Source organism: Leptopilina heterotoma, unplaced genomic scaffold (assembly GCF_015476425.1).
Source record: "Leptopilina heterotoma isolate Lh14 unplaced genomic scaffold, ASM1547642v1 Lhet_251, whole genome shotgun sequence".
NCBI lineage: Eukaryota > Metazoa > Arthropoda > Insecta > Hymenoptera > Figitidae > Leptopilina > Leptopilina heterotoma.
This window is the reverse complement of record NW_025110965.1, coordinates 765,080-787,499: the sequence shown is the minus strand read 5'-3', so window position 1 is coordinate 787,499 and position 22,420 is coordinate 765,080. Positions and strand designations below refer to the sequence as shown.

Sequence of the window (22,420 nt, the reverse complement as noted above, 5' to 3'; positions counted from 1 at the left end):
TCTGCAATTAAAGTTTCTCAAAAAAAAAAAAATAATTTCACAGAATTGTTAGTTAAAAATATGGAAAATTCAAATTTTCAAAGATTTTAATCTGTAACCTTTTCAAAATTCAATTATTTCTAAAAATTTACGCTCTAATGCTTTTAAAATTTAATTATAATCTAAAATTTTAACTGAAATCCAATCAATATTTATGAGAAAATTCTACGAGAATGCAATTATTTAAATACAAAAATAACAATTTATTGAATAATTGCATGTTTTTTAAAATTGAATTCTTATAAAGAATTTTATTAACAAATTTTTAAATAATTGAATTCTTTTGATGAATTTTAATAAAATTTTTAAGAATTTTTTCGAGAAATTCGATTAAAATTGTATTAATTAAATAATTGAAATTCTGGAATGAGTTTTATTATTTATGAAAATAATTGAATTCCTAAAAAAAATTTTATTATTTACGAAAATAATTGAATTCACAAAAAGAATTTTATTACTCTTTGAAAATAATTGAAATTCCGCAATAATTTGTAATTTGTTTCTAAAATTCAATTTTTTTTAGTGATTTCAACTAAAATTCATTTTTAAATCAATTTTTAATAGTAAATTTTACGAAAATTTAATTATTTAAATACAAAAATGAATAATTCATTGAAAAATTGAATGTATTTATGAAAATAAATGAAATTAGGTACTGCGAAGAAATTTAATAAAATTTGTAAATAATTGAATTTCTGTGAAATTTTTATTATTTAAGGTAGTTCTCGGGCTGCTACTCTTGTAAAAATTGATTTTTGATAGATTTTCTTCAAATTTTGAGAATATGTTTCTTCGGGTGCCATTTAAATGTGGTAGAAATTTCAAAACCCTTTGCCATGTCAAAGAACGAGATATTGTGGTTGACATTTTTTTATTTTTAACATAATCGCATGTAAAAGTGAAAGTTTGAACTTAAATAACTCAAAATTTAGCATCGCATGAAAATAGTAGATATTGAAAATTTATATTATTATATTATATTTATTTATTACTCAATCAGGGTTGCCACAAAAATTTAATTTTGTTTTTCCTTAACTTTTTCTTGATTTCCAAACAAATTTTTTACTTTTTCCCTGACTCTAAAAAATATTCTGATTCACTCTAAAAAATATTAGATATTAAAAAAAATGTTTTATTACATTTATTTCCGAATTTCTTTAATTGTAAATTGATTCGAAAACATCAATAGTTTTATTTAAAATAAATATGCAGTCATTTTTATGTTTCCATAGGAACTTCTTCAAAATTATTTTCATCATTTCAATTCAATTATGATTCTTTAGAATTAATAACTAAAATTCTTCTGTAAACCAATTTTTTTTTAATAATTTTTGAAAATATTTTTTAAAAATTTTCAAATTTATTTGTTTACAATTCAATCATACGAAATTTCTTCAATTTAATTTATATTGGAAAATAAAAACTTCCAATAATTTCAAAAAAAAATTCAATTAAACTTTATCAAAAAAATTAATTCTACAGAATTATTAGTTAAAAGTATAAAGAATTCAAATTTGAAATCTTATCAAAATTCAATTATTTCTAAAAATTTACACTATTAAATATTTTTAATAGGCTTTTAATATTCAATTATTATTATCTTAAATTTTAGCTAAAATTAATTTTTAAATCAATTTTTATTTGAAAATTCTACGAGAATTCAATTTTGTAAGAGGAAATCAATGGTGAAAAACTAAAATCGTTCAGAAAATATTTTAATCCTTTTTGAATTTTTATTTTACTTAAAAACTGGTAGATTTTTTTATGAATAATTACATTTCTCGAGGAATTCAATTAAAATTCTATTAAAAATAATTGGAATTTCGCGATAAGTTTTATTATTTATGAACATAATTAAATTCTATTATTTATGATAATAATTAAATCCCTGTAAAAAATTTTATTATTTATGAATGTAATTTTATTAGTACGAAAAAATTTATAAAAAAATTTCAAATAATTGAATTACAGTGAAATTTTTATTATTTATGAAAATAATTAAATGTTTGCATAGAATTTTATTAAAATTTTTTTTAAATAATATCTAACTTGTAATTCACAACCCCAAAAACTCTCATGTAAATCTGATCATTTTTTAAAAATTCGTCCGCCATATTGGATCTCCCATTTTTAATTTTTTTAAATTAACATCAGAATCGTGTTCAGCGACCCTAAAATAATACAATTCATCTCGTTTGATCAAAGAAACCTTTCATCGATTTTTTGTGGTCCTGTGTAAATTGCATTCAAATTTACACTGACTTAATTAATACATGCTATTCATGAAAACAAATAGAAAGTGTAATCTACAGGTTATTTTTAAACTTTTATTCCACATGGGCGATTCTTCACAAAGTGGTAACTTTTAACTGCGTTAACTTTTTATATAAAAAATTAATTTTCTTGCAAATTTCCTATGTAGATCTTTTTAACAAAACTTGAAAATAATTATTTTGTTGACATTTGAGCTTAATTTTTTTTTAATCTTATATAAACAATTTTAACACATTTAGTTTAGAGATTAAATAATAATTTTTAAGAAATCCATTAATAATAAAAATAGTGTAAAGATACAAATAAAATGTATTCTGAGCAAGCTTATAAAATTATAATATTACAAAATATTTAAACACAAATAAATTTATAAATCCACAGATTTATATCATTATCTGTCTTTTTGATGTTTTAAAATTTGAGTTGGGTGAATAGATTTTTTAACATTAAAAATTCGCATTCATTTTACTTTCCTTTGCTTCAAATACTTGAAATAATTCATTAAATTAAAAAAATATGAAAAAAATTTCAAAAAACGTAATACTTGAGTCATTTAAAATTTTTTTAAATTTAGGCATTTTTTGTTTTTTTCTTTCCCCTTTTTAACTATTTCTAATCTGATCCAAAAACATTTTATAGAAGTTTAAATTAACAGTAATAATATCAACTTTTTAATGTCGTTGGACAATTTTTGAAATATTAGCTTAGGTAAGAAATATAGAGAATTAAATGATCAACCATACTTTTCAATTATATTTCTAAAGCAAAGATGAAGAAAAGACTAATTTTAAAAATTTTACGTGGCCTCTAACCAAAAAAACCGTAGACAACAATTTTTAATAAATTCTGCAATATTGATTTGGACATTTAAAATTTTATGAATTCGACAAAGTGTTGAGTCAGCTATTTAAAAAAACCGCTGACTATTTATTTACTAGAAAGTTTAATTTTTTTCATAAATATCCCCCGTCATTTAAAATTTTAAAAATCTGACATCAAATTCGTAACCAGCGAGATAAAAAAACTTTGTATGGTGAATTTGAAAAAAAAATTATAAATTTAAATTCTGGTCGACATACTGAATCCGCCATTTTTAATTTCGGAAAATAGCATAAAATTCTGTAAAGTTTATGTTGGAGATCTCTTAGAACTTTAGAAATTAGTTTTTTCTGCATTTTTTACCAAGAAATAAAATTGGAAAGTGTTTTTGGTCATTTAATTCTCTATATTTCGTTTCGAAGATAATATTTCAAAAAGTGTCCAACGGTATTAAGTATTTTCCATTCTAACCTTTAATTTGAGTTGCTGTGATATGTTTTTGGCTCGAATTTGAAATGGAGAGAAGTCGTGTCCCACTTGAGAAAGAATGCCTCATTTTCAAATATTTTTCTCATTGATTAATTAACTAAACTTTAAGTTTACTTTTAATTATGCAGTTCAGTATCCACCTTATCTTTGCTATGGCAAAAACGAAATTTACCAGCTTCTTCTCAACGTCAGCTACAATTATTTCGTCCACGATGCACATTACGTATAAGATCTTAAACAATAGATTTAAAAGAAAGTAAAATTTAAATTACGTTAAAAAATAAAAATAACTAAAAATAAAAGGATTAAAAATATATCAGTGTATTTACAGGGTTGCTACAAAAATTTAATTTTGTTTTTTCCTGATTCCCAGATAGAACTTTAACTTTTTCCCTGACCTTAGAAAATATTTTATTTCACTCTAAAAATAATTAAATACACAAAAAAATATTTGTTATACATTTATTTTTGAATATCTTTAATTGTAAAATTATTCTGAAAATTAACAGTTTTTTAAAATAAATATCTAATCATTATTATTATTTTTCACTAGAATTAAGATTTAAAATAATTTTTATTTTCAAATCTTTTGAAATTCAATAATTTATAAAAGAATTGATACTGTAACATATCCGAAATTCTTTCCAAGATTTCAATTCAATTATTTTATAGAATTTTTAACTAAAATTCTTCTATAATTCAATTATTTTTAATAATTTTCGAGAAAAATTGCTTAAGAATTTAAGCAATTTAATTTTTATTTTATTATTTATTTAAAGAAAAAAAATACTACCAAACATATTTTCGAAATCTACTTGTTTACAATTTAATTTTATAAAATTACAATAATTTAAAAAAATTTCAATTAAATATATTTATAGTCAAAAATACAATTAATTTAAACAAAAATTTGAATAACAGTGTTTCAAAAAAATAACTTCTTCTGAATTTTTATTAACATTTTTTTTAACTTTTCAAAAACTTTAATTTGAAACTTTTTGAAATTCAATCTACATTTAATAATATATGTAACATTAATTTAACATTCTAAAATATAAAAATAGTTACTTATAAATTATCGTAGAAAAACTAATTAATATCAATGCAAAATTTGGTTTTTTAAAAATTTATTTTCTAAGAAAAACAGAATTTTATTTATTTTAATGTCTTGTTTTATGTAGAATTAAAAAATTCATATCACTTTTGTTCTAATTAGTTTAAATTTTTATTAATTCAAATTTTAGAGAATAAGTAGAATAATATTATTGCAGAAAAAAATTAGAAATTAATTTATTTTCCACAATTTTGCGTGAATTTGTGAAATTTTTTCTATTTAAAAAAATATAATTTTTGATTTTTATATTAATTTGTATGTTAATTTTTGTAATCTTTGTATCTTTTTGTAATTTTCAATCTGAAATAATTTTTTTTTACATAGAATTTTATTAAAGTTTTTGAAAATAATTTATTTATTTATTTATTGAAAAACATACGGGCATTCAATTCTTTAATTAAATTAAATCTTAATTACATTCTTTTGAGAAATACAATTAAAATTTTATTGAAAATAATTGAATTCTTATAAAGAATTTTATAAAATTTTTTTTAAAGGTAATTGAATTGTTTCAAGTAATTTCCTTAAAATTATATTGAAAATAATCGAATTCTTGCGAAGAATTTTATTACATCTTTAAAAATAATTGAATTTTTCTAAAATTTTTTCGACGAATTTCATTAAAATTGTATTAAAAATAATTGCAAATTGTTTTGAAGAATTTTATTAAAGTCGAATTTTTTTAAAATTTAGCCTAAAAAATGATTCAAAATTCAGTTAATATTTGAAAATAAAAATTTTTGTAACTTACATAATAATAATTAAAAATCAAATACTGCGTTTGCGTATAACATTTGTTAATTATTTATATTATTTATAAAAATTAAAAACCCAACTTTTATAAAATTCAATTATTTTTTGAATTTTCAAAGAATTTTAATTTTATTTGCAAAATAATTTATAAATAATAATAGTTCGATAGTTTTTCAAGAATTAAATTATTTAAAACAAATTCAATTTCTAATCTGTAAAGTTCAGTTATTGTTAGAAATAGAGGGAATTTAAAATTAAATGGAATATTTTCTTTTTTTAAAGCTGTTGCGATGGACAACAAAATTTAGAATTTTTTTATGAATTAAATTAATTAAATTTCTGTTGTAATTAAGAATTTCCTTTTTGTGAATTTAGGTGAGTTGCATTGAAGCAAATATTTTTAAAGTGTCGAATGAATCATAATGCTGTTTGAATTTGACGAGTAATTTAAAAATCCGATAGCTTACATTTGTTATAAAATTTTATTTGTTTTCATGAAAAACATATTTTCAAGTAATTGTTATAAGATATATTAAAATGTTTAAAAAAATTTTTAATTAAACTTACATGTATTAAAAACAATACAATTATGTTGAATCCACTTTGCATCTGCCATGAATGCGTCAGTACTGCCGTATAATTTTGATTTAACGTTATTCTCTAATAAACATAAATCCATAGGCTTTACAACGTATTCCATATAATTACTAACTTCCTTAGTATCAACTTCTTTCCAAAATGGTTCCGACTACACAAAAAGAAGAAATATTCATTTGTAAAAAAAAATATCTCTAATACTCTCTCTCTCTCTCTCTTAATAATTTTTGTACAATCTTTTCCATTTATTCTGAACATTGAATAAAACTTAAAATTTTTTTTAAATTAAGTTCTGTAGGGAAATGTGAAAAAACTAGTAAAAATAAGTTTTGATGCTTACCCCAGGATAATCCCGCATTCTGTCAATTATATGTTTTAGAAGCATGCAAAGTTGATCAACAGAAAGTTGAGACATTGCTTCAGAGCGAGTCTCTGCATTTTCTGCTTTCAGAATAGTGGCACATTCTCCACATATCCAGCTTTGAACGTTGGCTAATTGTGCTCCACCAATGCATTTTCGATGCCAAGAACGTGGACATGCACTGCATTGAACATCCACTGTCTCCTTATGACAACGCCAGCAAAATTTGTCACTACTATTTTGTACCTTCTTTTTCTTCGCCTTACCAGCATTATCCTCAGAAGCAGAATCTCTTTCCTGAGTACTAAAAATAATGTATTACTGGAACTCTGTTATCTTTCATACTATCTATCAATGTACGTATCAATGTATTAAAATATTTCATTTTCAAAAACACAAACCGATTCCAATAACAATTACTTCAAATTATCAGATTAAATATATGATTGAATATATATGCAACTCAGGCGTATTATGCTAACTTTACCTAAATAAACGCATACTAAGTTCCCCCTTATAGTCTAACGGTAAATAAAGTGCCCATTATTGCACTAGGACAATGAAGTACCCATTATTGCTCTAGGGCAATAAAGTACCCATTATTACCCCAGGGCAAAAAAGAATGAAAAATATATTTAGTGCCATAAACCACTAAAATATAATCCAGTTTTATTCAAGAATAAAATTAATAATTTTTTATATTTAAATATTATTATCTTTTTACAAGCATAACAGATAGAATTTCAAGGATTTTAATTTAAATACTTTTTGAAATTTAATTATTTCTAAAGAATTCTACTTTAACACTTCTAAATTATTTTCCACAGTTTTTACTAAAATACTTTTTTTAAATCAATTCATTAAATAAATAATTATTTTTTAGAATTGCACGTGTATCTCTTTAGTGACTTTCTGAAATTTGGGTTAAATTTTCTAACTTCACTTATTTTATTATTCTTTTACAAATTAACTGTCAAACTTTTGATATACACTACCGTCCATGAGTATCAGGACGCCCTTTTTTTCATGAGTGGAAAAATGCTTAAAACGTAGAAAATAAGAATGACAAAAATTTTTCGTATTTTTTTCCGTAATAATTTGTTAGAAACTACAGTAAATCTATTGATATTTTTAATTATACCTAGAGGAACATAGTCAAGGATGGCCCATTGGGATTTTTTTAGACAAAATCACTAGAACCACCTATAATAATTGTCAAATTATTGATTGAACATTTAAATTACTAATAAAACAAATTATTGAGAATTAACATTCGAATATTATATTAATTAACAAATTGATTAAATAATTATTGTATTATATTATTTCCAATGAATTGCTTGCAAAAACTTGGTAATTAATAATTTTATGATTGTTAATATTAATAACTATAATTTTTAAATAATTTACGTACAAAAATGTAAATATTATTATATAAAATATGTCAAAATTATACAGAAAATGTTAAATTCGCCATTTCTGTAAAATCTAGAAATTTGGAGTTGAAAGGGGAGATGAAGTTGAGGAAGGTCAAGACTCAGCCCCTTTTTCAAAGGTCCTCTTAAGCGTAAAACCCATTAAAATGGAACAGAGCCCAAATTCATCAATTAGCCTCTTTTTCTTAATGCATTTTCTCTCCATTTTCTTTTCTTAAACCAATTCTAAAATAGCCAACCTTTTTTCCCTTTCTACAATATTTCCGTCCACAAATTTTCCTCCCCTAAAAAATTGGTAGTGGGAACAGTTACATAAATATACGTGTTCCTTAAGGAAAAATCAGTCATCATTAAAAATTCTAAAAGTCAAAAATCAATCGTCAAGTCTTCTAAAAATCAATTCTCAAGTATTCCTATTCATCTTCCGAGTTCTTCAAATCAAAGAAATTAATCTTTCAAGTCTTATACAAATCTCTTAAAAATCTTCAAGTCTCAAGTTCAAGTTCTTTCAAGTTTTTACTACAAATTTAAAAATTTAAATTGTTAATAAATCTCAAGTTCCTGATTTTATTACTCAACTTCATCCAAGAATCCAAGTCCAGTTTTCAACTTTAATCTTCGATCATTAATTTTTAGAAAAGTAAGTAAAATTGAATTCGCTGTTTTCTTTTCTTTCTAATGTCTTATTTATCCTAATATCAACTTTATCCCAATTCCGAAAAGGTTTCTTACGTCGTAAGAGAATGTAAGAAATTTATTCCAATAATTAAACTCTTTATATATTGAACTAAACAAAGAAATAAAAAGAAAGTATTCCTAAGCTATTGGATGTAAAAATCCAGGCTTAAAACAAATTTATTTAATTAAATTTAATATTTAATTAATTACGGCATCGGCTTGGCATAACTCCCCGATGAGATTGTGTGGATTTTGAGAAAAGCGGTAGTTGCGAATAGCAGAGTATTTCTTGGACGGGATTCGATGCAAATGTTTCGAATTTTCTGTTAACTTCGCAAACACTCAGAAATGAGTGTTACAGACTGTTTATCGCTGAATCTATTGCATACAAAAAAGGTTTTATTCATGCTAATAAAGACATATCAGTTTCAGATATTATCAACAACATGGATCCAGACAGTCTCTCGATTCTTTTATTCATGGAGCACATGAGTTTTCGTGACACCTTCGGTTCTAATCCCGTAACGATGTTACAGGTGTAAAAGATTCGGGTATGTAGTATCTCAATGCAGACCAACGAACGAGATTTGTGAACATTGCGGTCAATCTCATTCTCCTGAAGCTTGCACCAAACCCTCTTCTCGAGATTATTGCATTAACTGTTGTGTAAATCAAAAGACTTCATCAAGTACGTATCCCGCGTATAGAAACGAATGCGAGTTAATGAAAGAACGTTACATTCATAATCTTTTAGATGCTGAGGCTAGGGGCAGAGTCAGAGCCCTAGGCAAAATCTAACTCCAAACCCATAAGAATGACGCTACCTCTAAAAGTGGAAATGCTGTTGATCAACGGAGGATTTCTGAGGAATCCAACACTACCGACCCACCATTATTTACGAATAATCGCGGTAACGAAACATACGACCTAGACAACTTAGCATTAAAGGATAATCAAAACATGGATACTGATTCGAAAACAGAGGGAAATTTCAGAAACGCTGAAGCACTAAGCTTCAGTTTCCTGTTGACAAATATTCCTGAAGATGCTCAGTTAATGGTCATGGGCGATTTCAACGCTCACACTCCTTCCTTCTCACCTTTCAACTTAAATAACGCAGGAAAAAGGCTTCTTGAAGCAATTGAATTATGGAATCTCATCATAATGAACGATGGCCTCGCAACTTACAAATCTTCATCTCATAGTTCGGAAAGCACACTTTATCTCATCTTGCTTTCTCCGTTGTTGGCTGAACTGGGACTAACCGAAACACTAATATAAAAATTCATTAGTCATCACTGTAACGTTGTAAATACTAAAATAACCTGGAGGATAGCGAAAAACTCAGAAATCGGCCAAAATAATATTATTTTATATTTTCCCTGATGTTTTATAACTTTTTTCATTGTGATCCTGCTCGAAGCCTTGTATTACGAGGGATTCATCGTGGAAAGCAGCGTTATTTCGACCACTCGTCGTTTCTGGGACGTAATGGATTGACGACAAACTTTAATCGTGGATTTTGAATTCAAAATTGCCGCCAAGGGTCACAAGTTTTCTGTTACTTTGATGCCAACTTCAAGAAGGAAGAATGTTGTGACCGATTCAAACTGATTGTCACTAATTTCCAACCAAGTACTGAATTCAGCCCTCGATTGAGACAAAGAGTTTCACATGGAAATAATAGGCCCAAGCGCCTTATCAGTCTACGACCCTGCCCATTGGGCTTTTTTACACTTTATGGTTATATATTGCTTATGCTGGTTGCTCGAATCAGAGGAAGGCACCAACTTCGAGAATCTACAGATTTTTGTGGATAACACACCTATCAATTGCAAAACATCGATGAACCACTTGAGTATTGTTCTGGATCGTAAATTTACCTGGCATGCACATATTAAATATATCGCTAATAAAGCCACTAAGGCATTAGGTATTCTTAGGATCATCTCTCGCGCTACCTGGGGAACTTCTCCTATACGATCGATTCTTGATTCAGGCTCACCCCTCTTTACTGACGGCCCTCTTGAACAAAGGAGATTACACCTCTCCAATTCCTTTATAGTCAGGAATGCTGAATGGCAGGACAATCCACTTGTTCCACTCCTTAAACACCTAAATTATAAGACCAAAACTACGAGACTGAAATTTAATATGAAAAAATCCCTCTCCTTGAATCCTTCTGCAGAATGTATCCTTTGACTAAAATTTGCAACATTTTGCGAAAACCTGCATATTTCGACTGGAAATTGTCTGCTCTTATAAAATCACCTAAATGCAACATTACTACCGGACACTTACTTAAGAACCTGGATAATCCAGACCACAAGTTTCGTAACATTTTACAATCTGATTTTCAAGATTTTAATCCTATATACGCAGATGGCTCCTTTAATCCTGACACAGGACTGGCAACATCGGCATTTTATGATGAATACAATGATTACACACAAGCCATTCCTTTACAACCTTGCGTCTCTATACTAACGGCTGAAATTGTTGCTATTTATAAAGCCATCCTATACATTGTTGAACACCGACTCTCACACGCTATTATCATTTCGGACTCTCTATCTTCTCTCATGAGACTTAACAACTGTCTTCTGTACAAAGACAACCCTTATATTCTATACTCCATCCTAGACCTCTTATTTCCTTCTGTTTATGTGGATTTCCATCCTAACATTAAATTCATCTGGATTCCCTCACACTCTGACATAAGGGGTAATGAATTTGTCGATTCAATCTGTAGAGAAGTTAATATCACACACCACAACCGAATATATATGGGAGCTCCAATTATTGATTTCAAAAATAACATCCTTATCCAAGACAAACTGACAAATTTGGCCTATTCTTGGCCATTTACAGACAGGGATCTGTCCAACCACAGATATTTTGCCAGGGTGATAAACTCAATAACCAGACTGTGCACCGGTCATACTTTCACTTATGAACTTTTTTCAAGACTCAATTTGAATGCGACGGTGGGCTGCGGCTGTGGTGAGGAGAGGAGAACCTTGGAACATATTATTCATGACTGCCCCTTATTACAACCTAAAAAAAACAAATTTTATAACTACTTACAAAGAAAATACCCGAATGCTGATCCCAGAACGGTCTTAATCGATGATATGATCTTCCCTCCTGATAACACAGGCACACAAAAAAAAAGTGTCGTGGCCGAGACACTACAGTAGTATATTCCCATGTATTTTTGGCCGCTGAATCCGAATCTGAAGTCCGAATGCTCAAATTGGTTCTTTTTTTGAGTTATACTCAAAAAACGACTCAAAACACGAATTTGAACCAAAAAAATTAAAAAATTTTTTTGTGACATGACAATAGCATATTTCCATGTTAGGCTTATTCCATGTATTTTTTCCCGCTGAATCCGGATTCGAAGTCAGAATTGACAGATGTGCTCAAAATTATGAGCTAAACTCAAAAAACGACTCAAAAAACCGAATTAAAATGACGGAAATGAAAAATTTTTTCTGTGACATTGCAAAAGTATATTCCTATGTATTTTTGCATGCTGAATCCAAATTCGAAGTCAAAATTGACAGATTTGCTCAAAATTTTGAGATAAACTCAAAAAACCACTCAAAAAAAGACTCAAAAAACCGAATTAAGATGAAAAGAATTTTTTATGACACTACACTACTATATTCCCATGTACTTTTTCCCGCTGAATCCAAATTCACAGTCAGAATTGACAGATTTGCTCAAAATTTTGAGATAAGCTCAAAGAACTGATAAAAAAAGCGATTTAAAATAAAGAAATGGAAATTTTTTGCTATGACACTACATTACAGTATTTCCATATCGGATCTCGCATTTAAAGTCAGAATTGACAAATTTATGACTGATTTGCTCAAAATTTTGAGATATACTCAAAAAACTGATAAAAATGTAACTTAATATGAATAAAGGAAATTTTTTGCTATGACACTACACTAGTGTATTCCCATGTATTTTTTCACTGTGATTCCAAAGTCAGAATTTTCAAAGTGGCTCAAAATTTTGGATTTCATTAAAAGTGCTCAAAAACATGCATGCTTGTACCTGTAACCAGGGTTTGAGTTCTAAAAAATTTTATGTCATTCTGATAATTCTAACTTCGAATTTGTATTCAGCGTATATAAAATTCATGAGAATACACTACCGAATACCAAAAAAATGAACTCTTTTGCATTAAATTAAATTTTGAGCATTTTTGGATTTAACTTAAAATTTTGAGCCAATTTAATAATTTTAACTTTGAATTTAGAAGCAGATGTAAAAACATGAGAATATACTAATGTAGTGTACTAGCAAGAAAAGTAGAGTTTCTTGACTTTAATTTTTGTAACTTAACAGATTTTCTTGTGTGTCTCAAAATTTTGAGCCATTAGAATAATTCTGACTTCAAATGCGAGATCCGAGTGTAAAAATATATGGAAATACTGTAATGTAGTGTCATAGCAAAAAATTGCCATTTCTTTATTTTAAATCGCTTTTTTTATCAGTTCTTTGAGCTTATCTCAAAATTTTGAGCAAATCTGTCAATTCTGACTGCGAATTCGGATTCAGCGGGAAAAAGTACATGGGAATATAGTAGTGTAGTGTCATAAAAAATTCTTTTCATCTTAATTCGGATTTTTGAGTCTTTTTTTAGTGGTTTTTTGAGTTTATCTCAAAATTTTGAGCAAATCTGTCAATTTTGACTTCGAATTCGGATTCAGCATGAAAAAATACATAGGAATATACTTTTGCAGTGTCACAGAAAAAATTTTTCATTTTCGTCATTTTAATTCGGTTTTTTGAGTCGTTTTTTGAGTTTAGCTCAAAATTTTGAGCACATCTGTCAATTCTGACTTCGAATCCGGATTTAGCGGGAAAAAATACATGGAAATATGCTATTGTCATGTCTCACAAAAAAAATTTTTAATTTTTTTGGTTCAAATTCGTGTTTTGAGTCGTTTTTTGAGTATAACTCAAAAAAAAGAACCAATTTGAGCATTCGGACTTCAGATTCGGATTCAGCGGCCAAAAATACATGGGAATATACTACTGTAGTGTCTCGGCCACGAAACTTTTTTTTTTGTGTGCCTGTGTAATGAAACGGTCATTGAACTGGGTGGGTTCTTGAGCCAATCTAGACAGCCAATATAGTCCTACGGAATATATGGCTTGTCTCCTAAACTCATTGCCAATGATGGAGGACGCACGATACGATGCCGTTCGGGCCCATTCAATAAATCTATCTAACAGTCGACTTTACTTATTTTTGCTGACAATCTTTTTCTTAAATTTTCTCTCCATTCACCCGACACATACTCCCTCTGACCAAATGGACAAATAAGGAACAACATAGACGATATGGAAATGTCCAGACATTCACATCAAGGGAGCAGGATCTTCACAAATACTGACTGCCTATATCTTATAACTCATGACTTAAGGAGGAAATCACTTAACAATAATTCTGACAATTTACATCTTTCTTTTCTCAGATTTTAGTTCTGACAGTCGGCTACGCCAAAAGTAATTTAAGAAGAAAGAAAGAAAGGATCAGAGGAAGACAAAGGAGGCAGGAGGGAAATAATTTACTATCCAGTTGGAAGAAATCTCCTTCTGTATCTGCCAAGGTATCATCAGCTGACATATCAGGTCCTCGACACATTGTTGTATCAAAATAGTGCATCAAAGATGTTTTTGTTGGTAAGATAATACACACACATTTTCCCAAAACATATTAGAAAAATAATATTATATTCTATAAATTTTGTTTATTATTTCATTAAGTTAGTTTGAACTGTTACGCGTTACTTTTTTGTAACAGTAACGTGCAGTAACGTATTACTTTTTTGTTTTTAGTATTTGTAACCCTTTACATTTTACAAGTTGTAATATACTTCAATTGATCAAATTCATTTTTAAAAAAAAGATAAACATAAGTCAAAAAGTGGGCCGACCTTGACTATGTTCCCCTACATATTACTTTTTTTAATACAAGAAGATGAAAATTTCTTTACCTTGTACTTTTACGTTTCCTTCTTCCTTCCTTTTGCTCTTTCACATCCTTCTCCACTTCATTTGTTTGTACATCACTTAATACACACGTCAACTTAAGATCATCTTTCAAAACCTGAATCATCTTTGAATACTCTGCGCTTCTTGTATCTTTATCCTCTGTACTTATATAATTTCGTTGATCTGTTTGAACATCAGAAGTTGATGATACTTTAACATCATTTTTAATTTCTGTTGATATTTCCTTATCACTATTAAGACGCTGTTCCGTATTATTTGAGGCAGATTTTATTTCATTTTGCGTTAGATCACTTGACAGAGAGGTAGTTGTTGTATTATCTGTACTACAATTTAAAGAATCCATATTTGATGAACCTTTACACCAAGAAACACCTAAAACAACATTAAAAAATTCTTCTTACTTTAAATTAATAAGTAAATAATAAACAAACAATTGTTCTTAATTTTTATATTCTTTTTGACTTCCTTTTTACTTTTGAGTCGTATTTACAATTCACATTTTCTTATAAATACATTACACTTTTTTAACATCAGTAGTAAATTGTTTTTATGCGGTGTTGGGTGTTTTTTTGTTGGGTAAAAAATTAAAATAGAAAGAATTCTGTTAAGTATATTCAATATTTTTGATACTTTGTATATATACATATGTCTGCGTAATTTGGTAAAATGTTAAAAGCACAGGACCAAAAGCAAAAAAGAGCCCACAACCGGCACACTTCTCTTACATAATAATTATAAATAATAATAATAAAGGATATTGATAACAAATAATATTTACAATAAAATTTTTTAGTTCAAAAAATAAGCTTTTTATTGCTAGTTATCAGTTTCACATTAAATATTCCATTATTTAATTTTTTATATTCGCTCCGACATTTTAAGTTTTAAAAATATAACTTCGTATTATGTTTAGTATGTATTTGAATTTTCGGAAATATGTAATTGAAAATACTAAAAATATTGAATTTAAAAAAATTAGAAGTTAATTTTTTTTAATAATTTTCATTTTAAAATTTACATTTGAATTTCATTAAAATTTATGAGAATTCAATTATTTTCAAAATTTGCAATTCAAACTCTTTATGTTTTATAATAATTAAAGATGACCGAGTGATAAAATCATTTACAATTCAATTATTATTTACAAGAATTTTTAACTGAACTTCTTTTTTAAATCGATTATTTTTAATAATTTTCGAAAAAGTTCTTTGACAATTTACAAATCCATTTCATTATAATATTCAATTTTACGAAATTTCAATTATTCGTAAATTTTTCAATTAAATAAATATTAGAAAATAAAAACTTAAGATAATATTTTAAAAATTCATTTAAACTTTTTCAAAAAAATTAATTTCAAAATCCAATTAATTTAAGAATTTACGCTATATTGCTTTTAATATTCAATTATTATCTAAAATTTTTAATGAAATTAATTTTTAAATCAAATTTTATTAGAAAATTCTAGAAGAATTCAATTATTTGAATACAAAAATAAATAATTACTTGAATAATTAAATGTTTCTTAAAATTCCATTCCCATAAAGAATCGTTATCAACAAATTTTCAATTAATTAAATTCTATCAACAAATTTTAATAAAATTTTTAAGAATAATTACATTTTTCGAAAAATTTGATAAAAATTGTATTAAAAATAATTGAAATTTAGCAATGAGTTTTATTATTTGTGAAAATAATTGAATCCCTAAGAAGAATTTTATTACTTTTGAACAATATTTCATTTTTGCATAGAATTTTATCAATATTTTTGAAAATAATTGAAATTTTTATAAGAATTTTATCAAAATTTTAGAAAATAATTGAATTTTGGAGAAGAATTTTATTGCTTGTAAAAATAATTGAAATTTTGCCAAGAATTTTATTAAAATTTTAGAAAATAATTGAATTTTAGAGAAGAATTTTATTGCTTGTAAAAAAATAATTGGAATTTTGACGAGAATTTTCATAAATTTCTAAACATAATTGAATTTTTGCGAAGAATTTTATGACTTTCTCAAAAAAATTGAAATGCCGCAATCATTTGTAATTTATTTCTATAATTCAATTTTTTTTTTGTGATTTCAACTAAAATTCATTTTTAAATCAATTTTTAATAGTAAATTTTACGAGAATTTAATTATTTAAACACAAAAATAAATATTTTATTGAAAAATTGAATGTATTTATGAAATTAAATGAAATTATTACGAAGAAATTTAATGAAATTTGTAAATAATTGAATTACTGTGAAATTTTTATTATTTAAGAAAATAATGAAATGTTCGCGTAAAATTTAATCGGAATTTTTGTAAAATAATTGAATTCTTTTGGAAAAATTTATTAAAACAGTAGATATTGAAAATCATTATTGTGGAAAATTTTTGGAAAAAAATTGAAATTTTGACAAGAATTTTATTAAAATTTTTGAAAATAGTTGAATTTCTAAAAAGAATTTTATTATTTAGGGAAATAATTGAATCCCCGTATTCAAAAAAGTTTTTACGTCCGAGTTGTTTTTTCAATTAATAGGTAAAATAAACTTTTTACACAAATACATTCGGACAAGTGGTTTTTAATACAAAAATTACTCCAACGTTTCGAAATCAATACGATTTCCTCTTCAGGGAGTCTATAAAATAATACAAAAAATCAAAATATAAAATAAAAATTAAAAATACAAAATAGAATTACTAAGAAAATAAATAAAAATTTAGAAACATTAAACAATACAAATTAAATACACAAAGACATTAAATAATATTTAGAAACAACAATAAATTAAAATAATTAAAACAACTAAAACAATAAATAAAATAAAATACAAACAATAAAAATAATATGAATCAAATAAATAAGGAGAAAAAGACAAAATAAAAATAAAATTAATAATATCTTGAATCCCCGCAAAAATTTTATTATTTATGAAAATAATTGAATGATTGCGAAGATATTTATAATAAAAATAGTAAATAATGAAATTCTTGTGAAATATTTATTATTTTTTAAAAATAATTAAAAGTTTGTGTAGAATTTTATTAAATTTTTTTTTAATAATTGAATTCTTTTGGAAAATTTTATGAAAATAGTAGATATTGAAAATCACAGAATTGAGGAAAATTTTTTAAAATAATTGATTTTCGGAGAAGAATTTAATTATTTCTAAAGATAATTGAAATGTTGATGAGAATTTATTTTTAAAAATTTTGGAACATAATTGAATTTCTGCGAAGAATTTTATTACTTTTGAAAATAATTGAATTTCTGCAACCATTTATAATTTATCTAAAATTATCCAAATTATATCGTACAATTTACGAAGTTTTCATCTTTTTTGAATCAAATTTACGGACCTTTTTCCAAAAAAAAAACGGACTTTTACGGACTTCAAGCAAAGTTACGGACTTTTATGGAATTTAGGGACCTAGTTCGAGCCCTGGGGTTTTAACGGTCGCTGTTTACAAAACTGATGTGTATTTTTCAAAATTATAAGTTGTGAATCTAATATAGCAGAAGGAATTTTTAAAAAATCATTGGATGTACTTGCAATCCGTTAATAGTGGGTATTCGAGATTGATATAGTCAAATTACAGAAAAAATTGTCCATGGATTCGCGAAACAGCCATCACCAAAACTGCCCATAATAACCCGGAGTATTAATTTTCAAGAACTTTGCTCATTTTTTCGAAATTTTGTAGTTTTAAAAACGACATCTGATTTGTAATCAGCGAACCAAAAATTCCTTATCTTACTATTTTTTTAAATTAATAATTTACATACATTCTATATGTCCAGAGACGTTTTAATATCTCCTAAGGATCGCATTTTTGAAAAAAAAATGAATGCAAAAATTTAGTGTAAAAAATCTATCGAGTTGAATAGCGCTATAAAAAAGAACCTACAAATTCTCCGAATTGCGTATATGGGTTTACTACCTGAACGTAAGACTGCTCCGTCCTTTTTTCTTCCTTCTCTTTCCCTTCGGCTGTTGAGAGGAGCCCGAACTAGAGATAAGGTCTTCATAATATATAATATTATATTATATTTCCCTTTAAACAATTCTAATCTTCCTTTGTGTTAATAACCAAAGAATTGCCTAAATTATTGACCTATAAGAAAAACACAAACAAACGATATTTTCAATAACAAAATGTCAAACTAAGATAACTAAAATAACTAAAATTATAAAGAATCTTCAATTAAGAGTAAGTCTATAAGGGGTGTGACATATATTAAAAACGTACGAAAGAGGTCATTCAAAAAATAAGGTAAAAATGGCGATAATATCTGCAACATCTCATTAAGTAGGGGAGGGGGATTAAAATTTCAAATGAAGAAACTTTTTAACTGGATTCAAATGTAATTATTACTCCTCCCCCTATAGTCACTGCATTTTAGAAGAAGAAATTGAAGCGTACTCAAGTAAAGAAATTAAAAAGGGCCTATACGCAATTCGGAAAAAATTGCCCAAGCTACTCAACTCGGTATCAGCTTTTTCAAGAATGCGATTCGGCTACTGATTTATCTAGTATTAATGACGAATAATTGACTTGATGTTTACCGTAAAGAAGAACTTTTATAAAAGTAAATATATTATTATAAATAATTTAGTATTTTTAAAAATTTGAAATATGTTATCCACACACTACAAACCTTCGAAACTTTTTTTTCCTGCCTGTTTACAAGTGGTCAAGGAAGATGTGTCGAAAAATCTGCTGGAGACGCGCGCCATATCGTAAATGAAGATACATAGATTGAATCACCTGGAACCTAAACAGAAAAAAGGAAACTATTCTCACCTTTTATGTGTTGAAATGTTTAAGATAGGATCAAAATCTTAATCCACTTAATAATGTAATAAATTCAACTTTAGCAACTCATTGATAAATATATTATTATAGTAATTATTATTACTATTAACAGAATTGTGGAAAAACAAGGAACATGAAAGTGGACACGTTAACTGAGAAGTTTACGTCCATCATGGTTTAAGAGTTAACTAGGCAAAGATTTCATAGAAGAGAAGGTTTAATAAATTTATTTATTTATGAAAATACATGGGTTTACAGAAAAGTTACCCTTTATAAGGATTAAACACATGTTTAGAAAGCTTAAAACCTAAATTAAAAAGTATAGAAGAGCACAATAGTGGTCACTTAAGTGCAAGTTAAAAATTGTCATGACCACCATCAAAGAATGTCAAACGATAAATGGTCATCTTGAATTAAAGACTCTATCAAACGGGAATGTCGCCAAAGTCCCCAAATGCCATTGTCCCCCAATATATTTCAAACATCCTCAATTACATTAAAATTTTCTAACCTCACTTTGAACGCTACATATTTATAACTAGTAGTCAAGGTAGTGACATTAAATAAATGTTGCCTCTCGACTTTTCTTATGTGAAAATTCATTAATAAGATCTGAGAAATCTAGTGTTTCGAGTATATAGTTTTCAATGGAGAAGATTGCAAGACAGTTTAATCTATCATCAATCATATTCGAACGCAAATACGTTTTTATAAATTTCAGCTTCGAAAATCTTCGTTTAGTAGATGCAGCAGAAACAGGCGTTGTTAACAAAATTCGTAATGCAACGTACATAAGTTAGGGAAATTGTCCAGGGTTACCACAAATATTCAATTTTATTTTTCCCTGATTTCCAGACAAAATCTTTATGATTCACTCTAAAAATTATTAGATACTCAAAAAAACATTCTATTACATTTACTTACAAATTTCTTTAATTGTAAAATTATTCAAAAATATCAATAACTTCTTTTTAAAATAAATATTTAATCATTATTATTTTTACGTAGGAATTAAAATTCTTCAAAACATTCAAATTCAAATCTTTTTGAAATTCAACAATTTATAAGAATATTATTACAAAACATGAAGAAGGCGATCACTCCGAGTGATCTAGAATTTAATCCAGAATTTAATTATTTTTACAAGTAGTAAAATTTCTCAAAAAAATTCAATTAATTTTAAAAAATGTAATAAAATTCGTTGCAAGAATTCAATTATTTTCATAAATAATAAATCGATAAATTGATAATTCATTTTTAAATTAATTTTTATTAGAAAATTCTAGAAGAATTCAATTATTTAAATTAAAAAATAAATAATTTATTAAATAATTAAATGTTTGTTAAAATTGAATTCTCATAATGAATTTTATCAACAAATTTTTAAATAATTGAATTCTTTTGACAAATTTTAATAAAATTTTTAAGAATAATTGCATTTTTCGAGGAATTTGATTAAAATTATATAAAAAATAATCAAAACTTAGCGATGAGTTTTATTATTTATGAAAATTAACCAAATTTTAACCAAGAATTTTATTAAAATTTTCTAGTATAATTGAATTTCGGACAAGAATTTTATTATTTATAAAGGTACTAGAAATTTTGATAAGAATTTTTTTTTTAATTTTTAAACATAATTGAATTTCTGCGAAGCATTTTATTACTTTTGGAAACAATTTAATTCTTCAAACGCATTTTATTCAATTTTATAAAAATAACTGAATTTTTGTGAAGAATTTTATTATTTATATAAATAATTGAATTTTTGCAACGAATTTTATTCAAGTTTATAAAAATAATTGAATTCTTGCAATGAATTTTATAAAAATCTTTTTAAATAATTGATATTTTTCAAAAAAATGTATGGAATTTTGTATTTTAAATACACTGAAACCCCACTTATTTGAACATGGTCCACGCAATTCGACACGAAGTGTCGCGTTTATTTGTATTTTGATCGACATAACCTATTTTGATGACGTAATTCGATAAATTGACATGATTGGTTGGTTTTGTTTGAACTCAACCAATGGGAATGTAAGTATCTTTCCATTGGTCGCGTACTGCGCATGAGCTAAAATAAGTGAGGTTAGGGCTGATTCTAACTATATACAAATAACTGAAGCAAAAACGGGTTCAAATAAACGCGACTTTAAGTAAATGAGACTTTAAATAAGTGGGGTTTCAGTGTAATTGAATTCTTGTGAAAATTTTATTAATTATGAAAATAATTGAATTATTTCGAAGAAATTTATTAAAAATTGAATAATTGAATTCCTGTGAAATTTTGCCAAGAAGTTTATTAAAATTTTTGAAAAATAATTGAATTTTGAAGAAGAATTTTATTATTTATAAAGATAATTGAAATTTTGACGAGAATTTTTTTAAATTTTTAAACATAATAGAAATTTTGCGAAGAATTTCTATAGCTTTGGAAAATAATTGAATTTCTGGAATCATTTGTAACCTTTTCAAAATTCAATTTTTTTTAGTAGGGGAGAGGGCCCTAAGGTGGTCACCCATCTTTTGAACGACTGTAGATTTCAAATGGAATTATATATAAAGGTCAATAATACGGCGTTTGAAACTTTATCTTATTACCTAACTTCCTATCATAAAATTTTTTTTTATTTCATTAATAAAAAAAAAGTTATGGCACTTTTTAAAAAAAGTTGAAAATTCGACTTTTAAAAAAGTGGCCCCAAGGTGGTCACCATACAAAAATTCACTAAAAAAGTTTTAAAAAAATGTAAAAAACGTATTACTAAGTTGTTTATTTAATATTAATTGTTTTTCAGGATCACAGAAACATATTACATATTTTTTTTGCACTTTGTCCTTTCGTAAAAAATGATACTTTTTGTGTATGTATTAGATAGGTAAAATTTTGAAAATAATTCTATTTTATTATTATTCATCATAAAACTTAAAAATTGATAAAATTCACATTCACAGTGATAAATGTTGATAAATGTGGCGTATAAACACATTTTCATAAAAAATCAAAAG

General features: G+C 26.0%; 1 protein-coding gene across 5 annotated transcripts in view; it reads right to left on the bottom strand.

The window, feature by feature from the left end:
• LOC122503233 (protein kinase C-binding protein 1) overlaps window positions 1-22,420 on the bottom strand; it is a 34,178-nt gene that overhangs the window by 5,056 nt on the left and 6,702 nt on the right. For 2 of the 5 annotated variants that reach the window (XM_043613702.1, XM_043613706.1), the window contains exons 3-7: window positions 19,251-19,367; window positions 18,533-18,706; window positions 14,581-14,971; window positions 6,426-6,750; window positions 6,056-6,236 (exon numbers count right to left, since the gene is read on the bottom strand). In XM_043613702.1, coding sequence (XP_043469637.1) covers window positions 6,056-6,236; window positions 6,426-6,750; window positions 14,581-14,971; window positions 18,533-18,620 — 985 coding nt within the window. In that variant the 5' untranslated portion in view covers window positions 18,621-18,706; window positions 19,251-19,367. Of the gene's footprint in view, window positions 1-6,055; window positions 6,237-6,425; window positions 6,751-14,580; window positions 14,972-18,532; window positions 18,707-19,250; window positions 19,387-22,420 lie in introns of all 5 variants that reach the window. The other 3 variants (XM_043613705.1, XM_043613704.1, XM_043613707.1) reach the window with 3 other exon arrangements.